Source organism: Dermochelys coriacea, chromosome 12 (assembly GCF_009764565.3).
Source record: "Dermochelys coriacea isolate rDerCor1 chromosome 12, rDerCor1.pri.v4, whole genome shotgun sequence".
In the NCBI taxonomy this organism is placed as follows: Eukaryota; Metazoa; Chordata; order Testudines; family Dermochelyidae; genus Dermochelys; species Dermochelys coriacea.
Genome location: NC_050079.1, coordinates 19,642,523 through 19,664,023, shown reverse-complemented (window position 1 = coordinate 19,664,023; position 21,501 = coordinate 19,642,523). Strand labels below are relative to the sequence as shown.

The 21,501-nt window shown below is 39.1% G+C and overlaps 1 protein-coding gene across 1 annotated transcript in view; it reads right to left on the bottom strand.

The window, feature by feature from the left end:
• Positions 1-263: 263 nt before the first annotated feature.
• Positions 264-21,501, bottom strand: part of SHCBP1 (SHC binding and spindle associated 1) — a 32,370-nt gene continuing 11,132 nt past the window's right edge. The window contains exons 6-13 of the mRNA XM_038368901.2: positions 19,841-20,074; positions 19,557-19,725; positions 17,395-17,515; positions 8,792-8,923; positions 4,819-4,937; positions 3,973-4,059; positions 3,457-3,598; positions 264-2,055 (exon numbers count right to left, since the gene is read on the bottom strand). Of these exons, the coding sequence (XP_038224829.1) occupies positions 1,748-2,055; positions 3,457-3,598; positions 3,973-4,059; positions 4,819-4,937; positions 8,792-8,923; positions 17,395-17,515; positions 19,557-19,725; positions 19,841-20,074 (1,312 nt within the window). The 3' untranslated portion in view covers positions 264-1,747. The remainder of the gene's footprint in view (positions 2,056-3,456; positions 3,599-3,972; positions 4,060-4,818; positions 4,938-8,791; positions 8,924-17,394; positions 17,516-19,556; positions 19,726-19,840; positions 20,075-21,501) is intronic.

Below are 21,501 nucleotides of genomic sequence, written 5' to 3'. Positions count from 1 at the left end.
TGAGTTAAAATATACCAGATATATATATCCGCCCTATAGATAATCAAACCAGATATATAATCTTAGGCCATGACAAAATTTCCATATATTTGTTGACTAGCAGAAATGCAAGGCTCTGTGCTTAATGAATTAAGATAACTGGAGTAAAATTAGGATGTGTGGCATTTAATTCTCAGTAACAATCAATGGAAATTAAATATTAATTTGCATGTCTTAAGTAGAAAAGCATGCAAAAGGTGGGATAGGAAAGCAGGGAACAGCAATAAGTTTTCTATAGTTCTATTGACAGTGCAAATTACAGTAAGCAAAACAGAATGCTGACAAAAATTGATACGTTTTTCTTTTTCCTTGGCACCAACGACTAATTGCATAAAACAGATTAAGGTATTTAATCACCATTTGACTGAAGTTGGAGTGAAGAGTGTTAAATAGTCAAACCCACATCAATTTTTAAACAAGCATTTCATTTCTTGTTTTACATTGTGTTATGCTATCTTCTGAAGTTTTCGGCAGCGTAACATGGAAAATACTTGATCATCCCTTTGTCAGCAAGCTGTGTTATTTTACACCTTACAGGACTTTCAGGTCCTCATTCTCCTTGCTAGTATTCCCTTACACACATTCTAAATTACAAAAAAAGCAAATCTGTAGATCTTAAAGGACAACAGGATGAAGAAAGTTAATAAGCTATTATACCAGAAAGATGCTCTAGCAGTTATGGGACTAAAGTCTCACTCACGCAGTCAATGCAAGTTTTTCTTCAAGTTAGGACCAAGAAAGAACTTGGGAGCTGACCCTGTGTCTTCCATTCACCTTGTGGAGCACAGAGGTGAATGCCTGGTGGGATTAGATCTGATATGCTTTGCCTTTGTTTTATTGATAAAAATTCCCATGGGCTGGAGAAAAAAATTCCAGTTGAAAACTACATTTGTGATAATATTTCATTCCTTTCTAAGAGTATGATCTGATGTCACAAGTAACATGTTTTATTACTTAAAAAGCATTGTGTTAACATCTAAAAATATGACAAATACAAATATGTTACTTTAATTCCTTTTCATTTGGAAATTGTTGCAATTCAAAACACTACTATGGCTAAAGGAAAGGGTACACTGATATTTTTAGCACTAGGCAGTACAAGTTACATGCACATACACATTGCTTTAAGAAATACCATCTTTTCAGATGTTCAATAGATTTCCTAATAAATCCCGTAACTATAATACTGGTAACCCCCAATTTCTTAACAATAAATAAGTGATTGAGTAATACCCTAATTATAAAAAAGCCTTTATTAACATACAAATGAAGTACCATGCCAGTATTACATGGAAGTCAGAACTACTTTGGGCACGGTTATGAAATAGCATGGAGGGAGCTATATCGTTGCAGCTGTTGTCCACCCTCCCCTCTGGTGCCTAGGTCTTTTTAAAAAGTTTTTTATATTTAGTAGCTAAATAAATACTATAATAAAAGTGAAGTACATGGCTGGTAAAAGAAAAGCTTGTGGATCAGCAATGTCCATAAAGGTTTCCACGTTGGAGTTCTGTTTTCTACATTTGCTGCAAGGAAGCAACTTCACATGTGCAACATGCACACTGTTAAAAAGAATAAATATTCTTGAATTTCATCACATTCTAGCAACATAATGGAAAGCAGATGAGTCTGATTAACTTCTCTGAAAGTAGCAGTGAATATAACAGCTTGTGCAAATCGTCTACCCTAATGGCATTTCAAGTCAGGACAGTCAAAAGAGGAACGTGCCAAAACTTCCTTTCCCATTTCGTTTGAACTGATTGCCCACGATAGAAACAAACATTTCCTGAGACATTAAATTGTCATCAGCCTCTGTGATTCCCAGTTCACTCAGCCTTTTCTTGTGCATTTGGCTCTTCTTTACAGAGGTAGCAACAAGTTCATTTGCAATTTCATAATTGCCTGCAGTTTGTTCAGAAATCTCAGCTCTCATATGGAGCTCCAATTCACCGGTTGCACATTCATGTAGCTCTTCATGTCCCAAATCATTGTCTGTCCCACTGTTTGACTGTGTATTTCCTAAATCCAAAAACAGTGATGAGGTTATTACAGACTGTGCAGATGCCTGGAGGAGCTGAACTAATTAAAGTGTCAGATTTGGAATACTTTGAAATTTAGGGGGTTTTCTTTAAGTTTTATTAAACAATGAAAATATTCCCCATATTGCAATAACTTTCAAGTATTACATAGTTCAGCTACATCAGCTCTTGCCAATAAGAGATAGTTCTTCCAATGCAAACACAAAGGTACAGTACATATAGCACAAAGAACAAAGTCAGGTGGCAACTGAGATATCCAATGACAATCTAGCATGAAGAGTTAAAATGCAAGAATAAGTTTTCAAGGTGATTGCCACTGGAAACAGCAAAGTGGCAATGAATATTTTATGAAAAGTTCAGAGAAAAAATTTATCAGCTTCCTCCTACCACCCCTTTCAGATGCAATTTTAATGATAGCCCCATACATTCCAAATATACGAGTGTGATGCTTAAGAAAGAATCTGGAGACTTAAATAAACTACTCAGACAGAGAGAGAGAGAGAGAGCGCGAGCAAGCTGAGTGGGGATAAGATATTGCAACTGAGAGCTTAGTATCTTTCTTTGAAATAAGACATGGAAAGTACAGTTGTCAAGTGATCTCTCTGATGGGGAACAACTACACTGGGAGGAATAAGCTAGATCCAACAAGTCTCATTTCTGCTGCATGGTGGAACAGGAGAGCAGAGGATTAATATGGGTAGGAAAGGGTCATGGGAGGAATATGTCCACTTTCTCCCTGACAACATGCTATTTTGTGTGCGTGACCAAGTAATTAGTTCTGGTCCTGCAGGATCTGCATAGTGGAGCAGAGAGGTCCAGTAGGCAAGAATCAACTGGAAAGCTCCTTTTCCTCACTGAATAGCTACACACCATTTAAGATAGCCATTCGTTTAGTGTGTCTGAGTCTGAGTCAGAGGCGAGACAAATGGAAAAAGCCTCAAGGATAACTAGCATGGAACAGATTAAAACTCCTTTTATTGCAGAAAGTGTCATATTTTAAATGGCTAAGTAGTCAGGATGTTCTGAAAGACCATCATGCCAGCTGCCCAATACGGGCTTCCAGTGCCCAGAATAAGTTTTTACAAATGCTTTGATATCAGTGGATAAAAAAAGTGAAATTGAAGTACAAGTAATTACACACATGCAGCCTGCAGCTACTCCTGACCATTCCTTTGCAGGAGCTGAGATCTGGGAAATCTCAGTCCTCCGATAATTACAGGGAAGTCAGACCTAGACTTGTATTTTTTTCTCCTTATTAGAAAGGATAAGACTTTCTTTCTGCCAAGTTATACGATGGGCATTTTCTAAATATTTTATAGAAACAGTCCATTCACCACTACATTTAGACTCCTATTATGTCACTAGAGTCAAAAAAAAATACCTTCTGAATTTTTGACAGTAATGTCTTCTACATCAGAGGAAATTGTAGGTTTAACCAGGACAACTCCATACCCGTCATTATTATGGATCACATTGTTCACCATGGTGATCTTGGGAATGTCATAATGCTCATCTAAGAAATCCTACAGCAGAAGACAAATGAAAAAAAGATTTACGCAGCAAATTCTCAGAAAGGGAATTTCAACCCAGCTAGAATGTCTTCTCTAAAAACCAAAGATAATACAAAATAACTACATCTATTTGTATATTTAAGGGACAATTAAATATAGTTGCCATTTTCCTTATTGCAGCCATGAAATAGAAGGACTATTTTGCTGTAATAGACAAAAATTTAAATCCACTGCTTTCAGTGTTATCATACCTTGTCTTTCAAACAAGTTAAAATAAAAAAGTAGTGACATCATGACATAACTAACTAGAATAGTTACTGGTAGGTACCAATCTGAATAGGTATGATCTTGATAACTGATCAGAGCACATTCCATCTGGAACTCACTTTTATGAGGATTCCCTCCTTGCAGTGGTGTATGCCATTGCCCAGCAGGGTACATGTGCTACCTGGATATATTTCCACACCAGCACCCTGTAAATTAAAGAGACATCACAAATGAGTCAGCAAGTTCCCAGTGTAACTCATTACCCCAAACTGGATCTTTGTCTCTACCTAGTGGCTACATGATAAGAGTCTTCTATTACCTCCTGTTCTTGGGCTTAGTAAACTAAGACAGGTAGGAGATGCTCGTGGTTCAATCCCCACTGGCAATGCTGCTATCACACCACAAAAGTTCTGCTGGGATGAGATTGCATGACACATGCACAGAGATGTATTTTCTCTTTAATACACCACATCCAGTCCTAGGAAATCCAGTGATTTTTTTTGTGATGCAATGAAGTGTTAGATTTTGATCATCTCCTTGTAAGAATCAATAGGTAACATGTTCAAAAAAGAGACAGTTCAGCTGGAGAAAGAATATTAGTTTAATGAGAGACAAGATCATTTAAGGGGAACAAAACAGGCTCATTTTAAGAGCATGAATCAGCTCCAAGAATGCACCTGGGGTTATTTCATAACTGACTCTTGGTTATTGTTTGATTTTCAGTGTCACATGCAATATGAGTCTCCCCCCGTAGAGACATACTACATAAGAGGTTGAGAATTTTCTGACTGATTTCTTAAACACCAATTATATTTAACCATCTAATGGAAAATACCGGTGGTTTTCTAAAGGATCAAGGAAGTCATCCACTTTCCTGATTACGATTCCCTATTTGCCCACAGGGAGCTTCATTTTATTTAAGGTGGAATTTTGTTTCAAAAAAATATTTAAAAGTTAGTTCACACCTTGGCACCATATAGATCAGAGTTCTTCATTAATAGCTCTGCTGATGTCCGCACAGTAACACCTGTAGTTTCACACTGTAGCACACAGTTCTCCAGTGTGGTTTTCCCATGGTGAACACCTGCAATCAAAGACATCCAGTGTCAACATTAGAAATCATTCTAAAAGAGACAGTATAATGGATGATCTATAACAAGAGGAATTTTCTGTTCATCAGGCCAGACAGATACTAATGAGGCCATATTAGAATAATATCAGTTAAGGAAACTTTTCAGTCAGATTTCAGTGGAGCCCAAGCTGGACACTACCATTCAAGCTTTTTAACTAGTAGGCTCTCGAAAGTATTTATTTTCTGGGTAACAAGCCAACGAAAGTTAAGTGGAAACAATTTCCATACATGTTCAAAGACACATTGTTGCAGTGCAGCTACTTTCCAGCACATCAGCAGCATAATCTGAGTCCAAAACCAGGGAGGATGAAGGCAATGTATGAATGATCCTCCAGTGGCAGATACTGTATTCAATGAAAAGGCTCTTTTGCTTTACACACCTGCATGCGTGCACACGCACGCCCCCTGCTGCTTGTTTCCACTGTGGAAAGGTGTACAGCCAAAGCAAATGGGGCACAGCTAGGACAAGGCAGATTCTCAGTTGTGTTTTCAGACCCTGCCCCATGGCCAATGCAGCGCAACTAAAAGTCTGAGTAGTCATCAGGCTGATCAGTCAGGGGACATGGGGACCAGGACCAGCCCCACACAGAGCTGCAGCAGGATCAGAAATGTGCAAATCAGCTTTAAAGTTAACTCTCTTGAGTCTGACACTGGATAGTGACAGTCTGCCCAGCGCACATATTACTGTGATTGGGACCACAAGCATGTCTGATGTATACCTAGCCTGCAAGATCAACGGTCCTCCTGACATACTTCAGAAAGTCTGAAATAAGAAAGTGGCCAAGTATATGCTGGCAATGGCCAAACCATGGCTCATGAGCCACATGTGACTCTCTTATTGTTAAAGTGTGGCTTGCGGAGCCCTCCTCCCCCCATTCTCCACCTACCAGACTGGGGGTGTGGGAGAGCGCTCAGGACTTCTGCCTTGCAGCAGGGTGATGGAGTAGGGGATTCTGCTCAGTGGAGCGCGGGGGGGGGGGGGGGGGGTCCTCAGGGCTTCAACAGGAGTGGAGCTGAAGCCCCGAGCCCTGGCTCTTGAACTTCTGAAGATTGTCGTATGTGGCTCAGAGGGTCAGTAAGTTTGGCCAACCCCCGGTACATGCGCACACATAGCCTAGACCTGCTACATGATCCAAATGATCAAACAAGCAAAAATATGGTAATTTGCCTTTACACCTTAGTGGATAATTTTCAGGTTTCGACTTTCAGAAGATTAAAGCAAATTTAAATAGAATTAGAATTAACCAACCTAAATTTAAAGGTAACAATGCAATAAAGTCGTAAGTGTTTTGGTCTACAGGGGGCTTAGAGCCAAAGAGTTCACGGTTTGAATAAATGTTGCCAAATAACTCCAAGTATGTGTGATAATGGGATGGTCACTGTGAACATTTACAAATGGGCCAATACTTGGCAACAACAGGTATCCAAATAAAGTGATTTATAAATCTGGCTTGGGCACATTCTCCATCTGAAGGAAGAGCGCCCAATATTTCTGCCCACAGCTGATGGAACTAGACACCTGTTGGAAAAATTGTGTGAAAACACAGAAAGTTATTTCTTCCCGGCCTGTGGCTTTAATATCCAGCTCTGCAACAAAAGGAAGACTGGCCCCTCTCTTATTTCTTCATGTCTTTCCACCTCTTAAAGTGTTCAACTGCTGCCACCCAATCAGAGCTTAGTCAACAAACGCTTTCATACATTTGCCAGCATGGGCCCGGGGAGAACTGTGCCATATCTTAAACTGATTGTGTTCAGTGCTAACTTGGAAAAAGAGGACAACTCGCTAGCTTTGCTGACTCTCTCTCATTAATTGCATGGTTTTTGCAAGAGAAAATAATTCAGAGTAATATATTGTCTTGGCTTAATCCCATAAAGAAAGTCAGGGATGCATGTAACAGCAAAACAGGATAACTAGAAGATTTTTTGCAATAAAAATCATCATCATATCTGAGACCAAAGCAATTACACACACGGATGTTCTCACATGCCAGTGTACATGTTGTAACCCAGTGGATATGATCTGAATTACACTTATTTTTGTAACTAAATCATTTTAACACTGATGCAAAAACCTAATGTAGATGCACTTGAATTAATCCAAACTGTGCTTATACCAGTTTCTTAATTTCATAAATTTCAGAATTAAGCTAAAATCAGTTTAAATTTACCTACAATAGTGGTTTGCACAGGTATGACTAAAAACAAATAGTTACACCAATGCAAGTTTTCTAACTTTCTAATCCAAGCCCTTTGTTGCAAAGGAACCATTAAAGGCACATTAGAGTTTTGCGGTTTTTTTTTTTTTTTTAAATGACAGCAGTAATTTCTCCATATCAACCTTGATTCCCTTTCTTTGTGAAGATGTTTTTCCTAAGTTGATAAAATATGAAATACCTACATGAGGGTGCTAAGCACTTTAAAGTGATATTTATTTCAATCCACGTCTATTTAGTGAAGTGTTAATTAGCATCTTCCCCAAAGGCAGACGGGCAGGACCCAATAAGTTTATCTTCAGATGGAACTAATTTTTCCTTAGATGATCAAAAGAATAGTCTGAGTGATACTCTATTCTAAGAGCCGATGAAAATAATGGCCTGTAAAGTAACATGGTTTTGCTTACAAAATGCAGATTCTCACCTGAAGGGTTTACAGCATGAGAAAAATCTTATTAACCTGAGCCCAGGGCAGGCAGCAGTGCTTTCTGGGGAAGCAATGGGATCGGGTTCTCGATTGCTGGACAAGGACAACAGGAGAGGTCAAGTGATGTGAGGCACGATAGCACAAAGCTGCCAGTCAGAGGGTAGGGAACAAAAGGGAAAGAGACTGCTTAGAGCTACAGAACTGAGCTGCCAGCAAGAAGAGTGGGAGATGGGCCTACTTGATAGCTACATAAATATTGTTTGAGGGAAGGGACAAAAGTAGTATCCTGCTGAGCAGACTTATGGCTGAGCCTCAATTCGGATGTGCTGTCAGCAAGCGGAGGGGTTGGTGGTGACTAAGGAGAGGAAAGGTTGGTTCAGCAATAGTCAGGTATTTCCAAGGCAGCTCTCTCTGCCAGTAAGATGAGCAGGTTTCATTCGCCAGCCAAACTGCAGTAGGCTATGAAGCAATTTTTAGAGGCAGGTAGACTTCGCAGCTAAATTTCCTCTAAACTGCTCAGCCGCACCGCACCCCACCAGCCCCAGCGCGGACCTGCCCTGGACTTGCCACACACGGCCGGGGAGAGGAGCCCCTCCCACGGCCCTGCCCCACCGGTGAGGCTGGGCAGAGGAGCCCCTCCCTTGCCCCGGCCCAGGCCCACCGGAGCTTCCGGGGAGAAGCGCCTCTCCTCCGGCCCCGAGCTCCTGCGGTGAGAGAGGGCTGAGGGGGGTCCTCTCTCCCCACCACAGCCCCAGGGCAGCCTGCACCCTAAACCTATCATCCCCGGCCCCACCCAAGAACCCACACCTCCTGCAATGCAACCTTCTGCCCCAGCCCTGAGCAAACACTGCCTAGCAGAAAGGACAGTTTGATTAGATTACTGTTTTTTAAAGTACTCCTTTTCTTTTTGTTTTTTAAGAATGAGAATAAAGCTTGACAATTTAAGACAGCAGTCAGATAGTTCAAAGGCTGGGAGTTATTAAATTCCAAGTTCTTAATAATCTAGGTAAAGAAATCTTGAAGGTCTGATGTTTATACCAATAGGATCCCTTTACTGTGTACTTTTGCAGGTTGGTAATATTGAATGCAAATTTACAGATTAGCAAAGCTTTAACTCCACCAGTAATTATGAAAGCATAAAAATGGACAAACGCTTTATTACTTACTTAAGATCCCCTCTACTGCATCATGCTGAACCAGCTTCAAACTGGAGATTCTTATATTCGCCCCTGTACAGTCAAAAAAATGGTCTCCTTTGCCCCTCTTTTCTATCACAACATCATCTGGCAGGCCATACCCTGAAAGGAAGGGAAAAAAAAAAATCTTAGTGTTACTGTGATTCACTGGTGGACACAGATGCTCAGTGCACATCACAAGATATCAAAATTAGAGTTAAAGGACTGTAACTTGAGTTCTGTCATGCTAGCAGGTTTACGTTTTCCACACATCACTCAGACTACCCACAATGCTCCCTGCTACATCAGCCTTCTCTAAACTGGCAGGCATCCCACCCCTGAAGCATACATGGAAGGTTAAAGTCTCCCAAATGGCTGCTTCACTTAAACCACTACTGCCTCACTGCAAAGTTTTTGAGGCAGAGGGCTACACAAAAACAACAAATTTCATCCATTATACTACTGACTTCGGAATTTAAATGAGGTGGGTCAAAACCCTTGACTGCTGCAGTTTCCAGGAGAATTCAAGTAAAACCACAAACTTTAAAGCAGATGACAATACTGATTCACTGAACCATCCACTGATGTATCAGCATATAAAGCCTTTATTACTTGTATAGTAAAAATATAAAGCATAGTGAAAAAGTTTGCATTAAATTTTAAGAAGTCAGATATAAACTAATTAGGTCTCAACACCTCAGAGGGCAGATGAGAAATATAGAATCACTTCCCCCACCACTGATGTACAGACCCTTCTGAGCTGATTTACAGTGCATGGCAATAATACACAATTTGGGACAAGGAATGAACACTGTATCCAGCTGAAACATACAACACTACAGAAAGTGAGAGGAGAATTATTACCCAAATGCAAGGATATCATGGTTAATATGCCTAGAAGTGGCCTAGAGATCTCTAATGACCAGTTAGGGCCTGCCCCTAAAATAGCACGTCTAAGAGCAAGAAAAGGCTTGGGTAGAAGGTGCGGACTGAAGAGGGAAACCTTTCCCCATTCCTCCTACTCCATGACATTTGTACAGAGGATCTCAAGGGTCTCCTCTCTCCACGGGATCTAGGGAGCGCATAATTATTTCTAACTTAAAAAAAAAAGGAAGTTCCAACATATAGTTACGTTGAAAGGACTTTCTCCTAAAGGGTTTTAAGAAATTCCGATGTCAGCTGTGGACATTTTAAAGTTTGGAAAACCCACTGTACAATCGATCACCCATCTGCCATCCCCACTATGTTCCATTAATCACCTTTCCCTGTAGGACTTTAAGACATCTGCACTCTATAGAAGTAGTAGTCTGAAATTTGGAGAAAACACTAAGCTGGGATACACTTGTACATGTACATTTTGAGGTCTAATTCTGCCATGCAAAGTGCTTCCAACCCCTCCCAGTTTGGTGTCTTCCGCAAAGCCTACTCTCCATTACATTATCCAAGTCCTTAATTAAAATATTAACTAGCACCAACACCAGGACAGACCCCTGCTGGACCCTACTAGATACACCTACACAGTTGGATAGCAAACCATTGATAACTACTCTTTGAATACTGTCTTTCAACCAATTTTACACCACCTTATAGTAATTTCATCTAGACCACATTTCCCTAATATGCTTATGAGAATGAAAGGTTGGACTGTCAAAAGCCTTACTAAAATTAAGATATAATCTAAGATAGCATCTACAGTTTCCACCCTATCCACTAGGCCAGTAATCCTGTCAAAGAAGGAAATTAGGGTGGCTTGGCCCAATTTTTTCTTGATAAATTCATGCTGGCTACTCCTCGGTGCTCGTAAACCAATGGTCTAATATTTTATCCGAGGATCTTTCCAAAGTTCGAGTGACTGGTCTATAATACCCTGGGTCTTCTCCGTTCCTCTTTTAAAATATTTGCTCTTCTCCAGTCCTCTGGAACCTCACCCATCCTCCATGAATTATCGAAGATAATTGCTTCAACTAATTCCTTAAGCACCCTATGATGAATTTCATCAGGCCATGCCAACTTAAATACATTGAATTTATCTAAATATGATTTAACCGGCTCTTCCCCTATTTCCCTCCTTCCTCCTTGTTGTTAATATTAATTTATCTCAAGTATCTGGTCACCTTTAACCTTTTCAGTGAAGTCTGAAGTAAAATAGGCATGAAACATCTCAGCTGTCTCAATGCCAATTATTTGCTCTCCTTCCTTGTTAAGTAGGGGACCCAACGCTTTCCTTCACCTTCTCATTCCTAATCTATTTATAGAACCTCTTTTCTTATTGCTTTTTATTTCCCTTGCTAGCTATAGGTCATTTTGTGCTTCAGCCGTTCTGATTTGTCCCCACAGGCTTGTGCTATTCTTTTGTACTTCTCCTTGGCAATTTGACCATGTTTCCACTGTTTGTAGGATTGCTTTTTGATTTGCAGGTCATTAGAGAGCTCCTAATTGAGCTAATTGGCTGCTTCCTATTCCACTATTCTTCTGATGGCATTCAGTATGCTGTTTGTTTAGTCAGGATTTTGTAAAGTATGTCTGCCTGTGGACGGTGTTTGATTGTACAACAGCTGGAGTTATTCAACCACTGTACAATGAAGAATTAAACATTTAATATTTCTGATGGAATGAAGATTATGGAAGGGTAAAGTTGTCTTGGTTTGGTTTTTCCCGAGACTATCATTGCAGCAAAGGCAAACTTATCTGGGTGCTTGAACTGGGAACTTGATCACAAGTGCTAGGGTTTCTTCTAAATTTAGTCTAAACTCAATTCCCTAGTGCTTTCTTTACTGATAACTATACAGTCTTAAATAAAAACTTTTACTTCACTCTTATTGTGTCTTTGAATAAATAAAGGAAGGCACCAATACAATTGAGTCATGTTATTCCTTTGACAAATTTTCCCAGCCCCTCGTGCCAAGAAAGCACCAAAACAGCATTAACTACTCAGATTAGAGCCAGTGAGATTTTACTTGATGCTCATGTTTAGGATATTTTCAGCAACTCCTACTGCTAAACTTTCCCCCAACACAAGCCCATATACAGAGATTAGTCATCCTGACACTTGCTCATTCAAGGAGTAGTCCCTATTAAAATAAACTTACTTATATGCTTTGTTCCATAAAGTAGAATGGCTATTTCTATTCTATGACTAATAGGCCTGCTACTTCACCCCTTGTTTTATCATTTTCTCAAAGACAGGACAAAGACATCTGTCATAAATACCACCCACGAGTATTTCAGAACAATACTATTCTCACTGTTAAATAAAGCAATTTATTGAGGCCCTTAATCCTGCAGATGTATTGCATATGGGCATGTATATCTATATAAATCAAACATATACAAGAGAGAAAGAAAATTATAGTCATAAAACAAAAAGGCAAGAAAATATAGTAGGGAACAGCAGGAAATTAAACTCCCAGCCTTTTTTCCATTAACAAGTTTTGACAAGATAAAGATAAAGATAAAGAATGCAGCTGAAGCAGTTTCTGAACAGCCCACAATGATGTATAGGATATTATATAAAACTGTATTCCTAAAGTTGTTTAGTAAACTTAACGGGTGTACATACCTGTAGCTCAGGCATTACTAGGAGAGATACAAGGATGCAATGTATCCTAGACAAGGCAGGAGCATTTAATTTTAAAGCCATTCTCAAAAGCACAGAAACATTTGTTGACAAGATACCAAACATGTATACATTGCCTATTTGGTTCTGCAAAATAAACAGAGTTCTCTATATGGTATAGTATCACCATTCACACTGCTAATTTGTGCCCTACACTTCCCAACAAATATTTGAATGCAACAAGCTATTAGGCCTTGACTCGTCCCTTACTTCAGTAAGGTCACACACAACCTGTGCTGTACAAACAATCTTCAGAATACCCTTCTCAAGTAGACTAATAACCCCTATTTTATAGACGGGGGAAATGAAGCACAGAAGTGAAGTGGTTTGCCAAAGGGTATACAACTGGCAGAGACAAGAATAGAATTCAGGTCTTCGTAGCCACCAGCCTAGTCCACTAGACCGAATTTCCACTTATTGACAAAAGCTATAAATATAAAATGCAGAATATTTATAGCATATGATCAAGGATCATACTATGTAAAATCACATGAACCAAGTACATTTTACAGTGCTTTCTCCTGGCAATGAAGAAGGAAAACTAGCTTCCTTGATGATTCACAAAATTCAACTAATGCTCAGTGAGTCTTCCTGATCGGTGTAATTAAGTGAGGTTCTACTGTACAGAAAACAAAGAACCAAAGGCATAGGTCTACTGTATACTCTTTATATTTGAGAGCCAATGCTCTGCAGCTTAAATACAGATGTTACCTCAAGTGATCTTTGTGCTCATTAAATTAAGTCAATCCTACTTTATATACTCCTGCCAGAGTCTGTCCACTAGCTAAACATTCAGGCAGTGACTAAATGATTTCATCCAAATAAATAGCATGAGAACACACTAAATTGGGGATAAATGTATTCTTCTGAAGTCCTGTCGTGGCCCATTTGCAGCTGTAGCACACACATCCTCCATGGGTAGAGACAGCACACATACCATTCAGTATGTTTGAAGCTGACTCCTGGCTCTAGCAGCAGGGCCTCTGCAGAAATGTCAAGGCATTTAAGAAAAAAGAAAAGTTAGTAAACTCCCAGGCAACAGATCCCTCCTGAAGTTAAGTCCCTTTGCACGCTTCAGTTTACTTTAAGAAAATGGACCAATTAACATTAGTTTCAGGCTCTTCCACGCTTACAAGAACCTTCTACCTTATCTTAAATCTTAACTGAATCAAATTGTACCAGAAAATCTCTATGGATAGAAATTCCATGCTTGCACAATAATAGCACAGAAGTGGAAATATATTATCAACCCCCTGACCAGGATGATTACTGTGATTGTGAAATACTCAGCGAGATTAGAGAGGCTACAAAGGCAGAAAACGCAATAATGGGGACTTCAGCTATCCTCATATTGACTGGATACATATCACTTCAGGAAGGGATGCAAAGATAACGTTTCTAGACGCCATAAATGATTGCTTCTTGGAGCAGCTTGTACTGATACCCACAAGGGAAGGACAATTCTTGATCTAGTCCTAAGTGGAGCACAGGATCTGATCCAAGAGGTGAATATAGCTGAACAACTTGGCAACAGCAACTATAATAGAGTTTAATTTAATACCTTGGGCTGGGGGGTGGGAAGGTGGAATACCAAAGAAACCTACAGCCTTAGCATTTAACTGTGAAAAGGGGAACGACACAAAAAAGAAGCAGCTAGTTAAACAGAAATTAAAAGGAAAAAAATCACAAAGGTGAAATGCCTGCAAAATGCATGGAGTCTATTTTAAATAGTCTAGTTTAGAGAGGCCCAAACTAAATGTATACCTGAAATTGAAGGGGAAAAAAAGTAAGAGGATGCAAAAAATGCCATAATGGCTAAACAGCAGAGTACAAGAGGCAGTTAGAAGCAAAAAAGGCATCCTTTAAAAATTGGAAGTCAAATCCTTGCAAGAAAAATAGAAAGAAGCATAAACTCTGGCAACTATAAACGTTTATGGTAGGCCAAGAAAGTTGAAGAGCAACTAGCTAAAGATAAAAACAACAGCAAAAAATATTAAGTACATCTGAAGCAATAAGTCTACCAAACAGTGGAGCCACTGAACAATCAAGGTACTAAAAAAGCATTCATGGAAGACAAGGCCGTTGCAGAGAAACTAAATGAATTATTTGCATCAGTCTTCACTGCACAACAGAGGGGGAGATCCCCACACCCCAGCTATTCTTTTTATGTGACAAATATGAGGAACCATCCCAGACTGAGGTGTAGAGGAGGGTTCGGATCAAATTGATGGATTCAACAGCATTAAGTCACCAGGACTAAATGATGTTCACCCAAGAGTTCTGAAAGAACTCAAATATGAAACTGCAGAACAACTAACTGTGGTATGTAACCTATCGCTTAAATCAGCCTCTGTACGAGAAGGGTAGCTAATGTAATTCCAATTTTTAAAAAAGGCTGCAGAAGCAATCCTGGCGATTACAGGACAGCGAGCCTAACTTCAGTACCAGGCAAACTGACTGAAACTATAGTTAACAGAATTAACAGACAAAAACACGATATGTTGGGGAAGAGTCAACATGGGAAATCATGCCTTGCCAATCTACTAGAATTTTTTGAGGGTGTCAAGAAGCATGTGGACAAGGGTGATCAGGTGATTTAGTGTACTTGGACTTTCAAATAGCCTTTGACAAGGTCCCTCACCAAAGACTACTGAGCAAAGTAAGGCGTCATGGGATAAGAGGGAAAGTCTTCTCATGGATCAGTAACTGGTTACAAGATGGGGAACAAAGGATAGGAATAAGTTATCAGTTTTCACAATGGAGAGAGAGGTAAATATCAGGGACCCTCAAGGTGACAAATAGTGAGGTAACAAAATTTGCAGATACCAAGTTACTCAAGACAGTTAAGTCCCAAGCAGACAGCAAAGAGTTACAAAGGGATCTCACTAAACTGGGTGACAGGGCAAGAAAATGGCAGTTGAAATTCAATTTTGATAAATGCAAATTAATGCATATTGGAAAAAATAATCACAGCTCTACATACAAAATGATAGTATCTGAATTAGCTGTTACCATTCAAGGAGAGAGATCTTGGAGACACTGCAGATAGTTCTTTGAAAACATTTGCTCAATATGTGGCAGCAGTTAACAAAGCTAACCATGTTAGGAACTATTAGGAAAGGAAGAGATAAAACAGAACATATCAAACATCTGTGGTATGCCCACACCTTGAATACTGTGTGCAATTCTGGTCACCCCAATCTCAAAAATATGTATATTAGAATTGAAAAAGATGCAGAGAAGAGCAACAAAAATGATTAAGGGTATGGAACAGCTTTCATATGAGAAGAGACTAAAAAATTAAGGATTCTTCAGCTCAGATGAGAGACAACGAAGGGGGAGGAGGAAGGGGACTTAGAAGTCTATAAAATCATGAATGATATGGAGAAAGCGAATAAGGAATTGTTATTTACCCCTTCACATAACACAAGAACTAGTGGTCACCCTATGAAGTTAGCAGGCAGCAGATTTAAAATAAACGAAAGCAGGTGGATATAAATCAATACTTTTTAAATCTAAAATCAGATTTTTTTATTTTATTTAAATTATAAGTTTTTTCTTTAAAAAACCGTTTAAAATGAAATTTGAATTTACTACACAAGACGTTAATCAAAATGATAATTTCTTGAAACATTTAAATAAAAAATAAGTTAGATGAATATATGAGCCTCTAATAAAAAAACTGAGTTAAAGGCTGCTTTTCTAAATACAGAAAGAATAGAGGGCAAACATCTAACTTTAGAGGTCAAGTTTTATAAATATGACAATACATCATGTACTACATTAAGGGCTTGTTTTGCTTAATAAAAAATAAATGTTATATGTTATTTTGTGTTTAATTTAATTCCAGTTACCATCCTATTGCAGTTGACACAAATCATGAACAAAAAGTTCTAATAAATCTAATAAATAAGCAATATCATTCACCATCCAACCTACTAAAAATGTACAATTACTCAGAATCTGAAAATATTAAGCTATATAATTGTTTAAATAAATGTAAATAGTTATAGTGTACCACCCTAGGCAGCAAAGAGATGTACCAAATCTAGTGTAAAGGCTCTAATTAGCTATAAATCAATGGTTATATCAACCAATAAGAATACACCTGTCTTTAGAAAGTAACTGAAGTACAAATGGAAAAGTTGATTAAAATCAATTATTTAAATCGAGGCTTTCCACTTTGATTTAAATCGCTGATTTAAATCAATCCACCCTGAAAGAAAATACTACTTCGCACAATGCGTGATCAACATGTGGAACTCGTTGCTATGGGTTGTTGAGAAGGCCAAAAGTATTACTGAATTAGATACATTTATGGAGGACGTCCACCAATTGCTATTAGCCAAGATGGTCAGGGATGCATTGCCATGATCCAGGTGTCCCTAAACTAGAGCCCTGTAGGACCCACTGCCATAATAGCGGGACCAGGTAAAATGCACTATGGTACGGGTGCAATTGGATGAGCAAAAAAAACCAGACTGCTGTAATTTGTAGGAAAACACTTCTTTTTTTTAATAAAAGTTTAAATACTTCAATTTAAGCAAGGGATAGCAAGATTTTAATGTCTATTATAACAGGAGTTAAAGGTTTTTTTTTTTTACGTGGTTTAAGCAAGGTATGCTTTACTAACCAGCTTTTTTTTTTTTTTTTTTTTTTTTTAAAGTAGTCTGGGGGGAAATCTGTCTCTCTTGCAGGACCTAAGTCTTTGTTGGTGGGAGGTGGTATTGTGCAAGAAACAACGTGGGAATGGGTGGGAGTGGGTATTGTGGTGCGGAACAGGAGTGGGATTAAAGAAATAGTTCTGCACAGGGTTCTACCCTAAACCTCCAAATGCCAGAAGCTAGGATTGGACTCACTCAAAGTTGTCCTGCTCTGTTCATTCCCTTTGAAGCACCAGGCACGGACCATTGTCAAAAGATCGGGTATTGGGCTAGATGGACCACTAGTCTGACCCCATCTAACTGTTCTTATGTACCTTCTAGTTCAATTGAGTCAGCAATGCAGAACATGCCATCTACAACGTAACGGCCAGGACAGATGATGACGGTATCTCCTTCATAGCAGGCGCTGACAGCTGTCAGTGGATCACTGTGGAACTGTAAAGGAGAGAGAAACACTTAATCAGCTTCAGAAAATGTAAGAGAATGGCTTCAGTTTACGCCAACAGAATTCCCTTTTAATTTGAATGTTGCTACTTAGTCGAAATGCTACCGCTTCTGCTTAAAGGAAACCCGTTTTAGTGGCATCTATAGAATACAAGTAATACTTTGTGTTCATATAGTGCTTTGCACGCAAGGATCTCCATGTACTTTTAAGAACAGCGAATTAGCCTTAAGACATCCCTGAAAGAAGCATAATTCCATGTACAAATAGGAACTGAGGCAAGTAAAGATTAGTGCCATGTTTTAAAGAGCCTAAATGCAAACCCCAATTTGCCTGTAAATGCAGTGTTGGAAGTTCTACCCTAAGTGATTTACCCTACGTCAGTGGTTTCTCAAGCAGATGTATGTGTACACCTGGGGATACTCAGAGGTCTTCCAGGAGGTACATCAATTCATCTAGATATTTGCCTACTTTTACAACAGGCTACATAAAAAGCCCTAGCAAAGTCAGTACAAATTAAAATTTCACACATTGACTTGTTTATACTGATATTATATATTACACACACACTTTATATTTCAATTAATTTATTTTAGAATTGTATGGTAAAAATGAGGAAGTAAGCAATTTCAGTGATAGTGTGCTGCTATGCTTACAAAATCAGACAAATTACAAAAGTAAGCAGTTTTTAAGTGAGGTGAAACCTGGGGGTACACAAGACAAATCAGACTCTTGAAAGGGGTAGTGTTGTCTGGAAAGGCTGAGAGCCACTGCCCTAGGTCACAAAGGAAATATGAGGCAGAGACAGTAACAGTCAAGGGGACTAGGTGAGAGCTAGTCTAGACACTGAACAATCCTCTCACTCTTGGAGCTGATCTCTCCAAAAAAATAATTAATGGACACTGCTGTTGCAGTGTGGGATTTGTCTGGCAGACATTTTGGGTTAGTCAGTCTTCTAAGTGGGCAGGCTGGCACCTATCACAAGCATGACAACAGGATTCTACTCTGAACCATGACTGAAAATGGCATAATGGAGTTCCACATTTATTGCCTCAGTGACTTCCAGATTAAGCATGTCAATTTACAAGTATTAAGATCCTCTTCCAACTGCTCAACTGCACATTCAACCCAGGATCTGCGAGTTAAGCCTGGTTCTTTCCTTTTTGAAAAACACCAGTAATAGCTGTTCTGAAGGCCAAATTAAGCTCTCAGGTATCTGAGCAATTAAATGACATAGATAACTCTATAGATAGAAGAAAAGGAGTACTTGTGGAACCTTAGAGACTAACAAATTTATTAGAGCATAAGCTTTCTGAGCTGTAGCTCACGAAAGCTTATGCTCTAATAAATTTGTTAGTCTCTAAGGTGCCACAAGTACTCCTTTTCTTTTTGCGATACAGACTAACACAGCTGCTACTCTGAAATCTATAGATAGATAAAACTCTCTATTTTTAGACAGCTGTAACTGGAATTGAGTAAATAATTCAGTTAATTCACAAGGAACAGAATGCAGATGACAACTAACTGGCTTTAAAAGGAGTGGAGAGCCAAAGCAGAAAAATCATCTGTCACTGAATTAAGGCAAGACTGATACACAAAAGGAACAGATGGTTGAGAAAGGTTCCTTCCTCTTGCCCTCTCCCTGACTATTTATCAGTAGAATCAGACCTGCTCAAAATTTAAAAGAAACACCTTTAAAAAGCGTGCACCCAGGTACGTTAAAACTCAAAGTAAATATCATGCCTTACTCAGAATACTTCATTATGAAATTGTAACAGGAATGCAGGGTAGTTTCCCCTATTTCTCACACAGTGGAAAGTGCTTATAAAGGAGTATTTATCAGATACAAGTTAGTTAGATAAATTCACTGTTTCTTCCATTCTTATTACTAGCTATTTATATTACAGTTGTGGGATTAAGTTTCCCTCATGGTAGGCTCTGTACGTACAGAAGCGAATATTGTGAAAGAAGAAATTAATCTATTGGGGATGATAGAAAATGGAGGGCAGAGAATGAAAATAACTACTATTTTACCTGTATTTCTAGTTCTTCATCACAGGTCTCAGAACAAAGCTTCTCCCTGAGCAGAGACTGCAACAGACTTGCCATCATAGTAGAAGATACAACATGAGTGATCTTCGTACCTGTTGGACGGGAGCCTTTGGCTTGGAGACCAGCGTGCTTCTGGTAGCCAAATACATACCTGAAACATGAGCAATAAACCATCAGTTCTGTCCTGATGGAGAGCATTTCCTAGCTGTTTCCCCCCACCCTCACACACACACACACACACACACACACACACACACACACAGTACCTCAAGAGAGGATTCTCAATGAGCTTTAGCTTTTGCTTCAGATGCTCTATCTCATCATACAGCTTTAAGCCTTCCACCATGGAGACATTTTCTGCCTCGGAGTCAGAGTCACTGCTTGATATGCCACTCCTCAGGTTTAAGAACTTCCTGTAGAGCACCTCACATTGAGACAGCAAATTGCGATAATCAGCAATGAGTCCAGAAGGGACACGATCCTCAAGTATGTCATAATGCCTACAATTCAAAGAGCAGAAGAGTTAGTGTTCCTCACTTTCCCAAAGCAGAGAGAACATGATCCAAAGCCCATTTTAATCCATGGGACTCTTTCCACTGACTTAAATGGGCTTTGAGTCAGAAGTGCTGAGCTCCCTGCATCTATGACACCCCAATTCAAAGGGGCACGGCCGACAAAAAAAAAAAAAAACCACATTGTCTAAATATGCCAACCCCCATTGTTACAATGCACACCCACGATTATTAGAGTTGAAAGAGTACACACAGAAAAAGGGAGAGAAATATTTTTCAAAAAATAGAAAAGATTACTTTTAAAAACCACAAGAATTACCAGGAGGCTTCAGAGGCAAGTACATTACCAAGAACTATTTTTAAGTCACTACTTAAACATTGACTAGATGGTGTCCTTTTAAGGCACCATGAAAATGTGGGCTTTGAAATAGCAAAAGCAGAAATTTGTCGAGCAAGAGAAAAAAAACATGTCTCAGGGAAAGTGAGAGAGGCAACAATTAGAACTAGATGATCGAAGTGAAAGAGCAGATTTACTATAAGATAAAATGTACCATCAAGGAGGCTCTCACACAAGAGAGAAACACTCCTGCAAAGTGGTTCTGCCTAAGTCAGAGTGTCACACATCTTCCAGATAGAAGATGGCTTGCTGAAAATTCCAAAGTGGTGGTACTACAGTGATCCTTCCAGAAAAAGATCAAACAATGAAAAGATACTGAAAGCAAAAAGAAGAACCCTCCTTTGTCTTCAGTACAATGGAAGGGGAAGCAAATCAACCCTGTGTAAATAACTCCATGTGCAGTCACTGAGGGGTCTTACTGGGAAGAAGAAAACATCCAAGGAAACAAAGGGCCAAGACAATTGCCAAGTTTCAATCACTCAGATGTTCACTAGAGGGCACTCAAAAACGTGCCATAAAGAACAAAAAACTGGAGGCAGAACAACAAACATCTACTTGACTGTAACAGACAGACAGTAAAGTGGTACAAAAACCTCATGGCTAAAACAACTGCGTAGTGATAGTGTTTTAAGATGCAGCATGCTTGGCGACAACGCATGAATATACTTCAGAGTAGATGAGGAACTAAAGGTAGCTGATTTTTTAATGTAATATAGAAAGGTACAATACTTAAAGAAAACAATGGAAACTTTACATAAGTTAACCCTAAAATGTGCATGCTCAGTTTTAAAACTGACCACTCTGGAGAACCTACAGTAGAACCTACAAACACCAAATTTACAAACTGATCAACCACCCACACACCTCATTGGGACACGGAAGTATGCAATCAGGCAGCAGAGACCAAAAAAAGGAAAATACAGTACAATACTTGGTTAAACAAACTACTAAAAAAATAAAGGGAAAGTTAAAAAAAGATTTGACGAGGTAAGGAAACTGTTCTGGACCTTGTTTCATT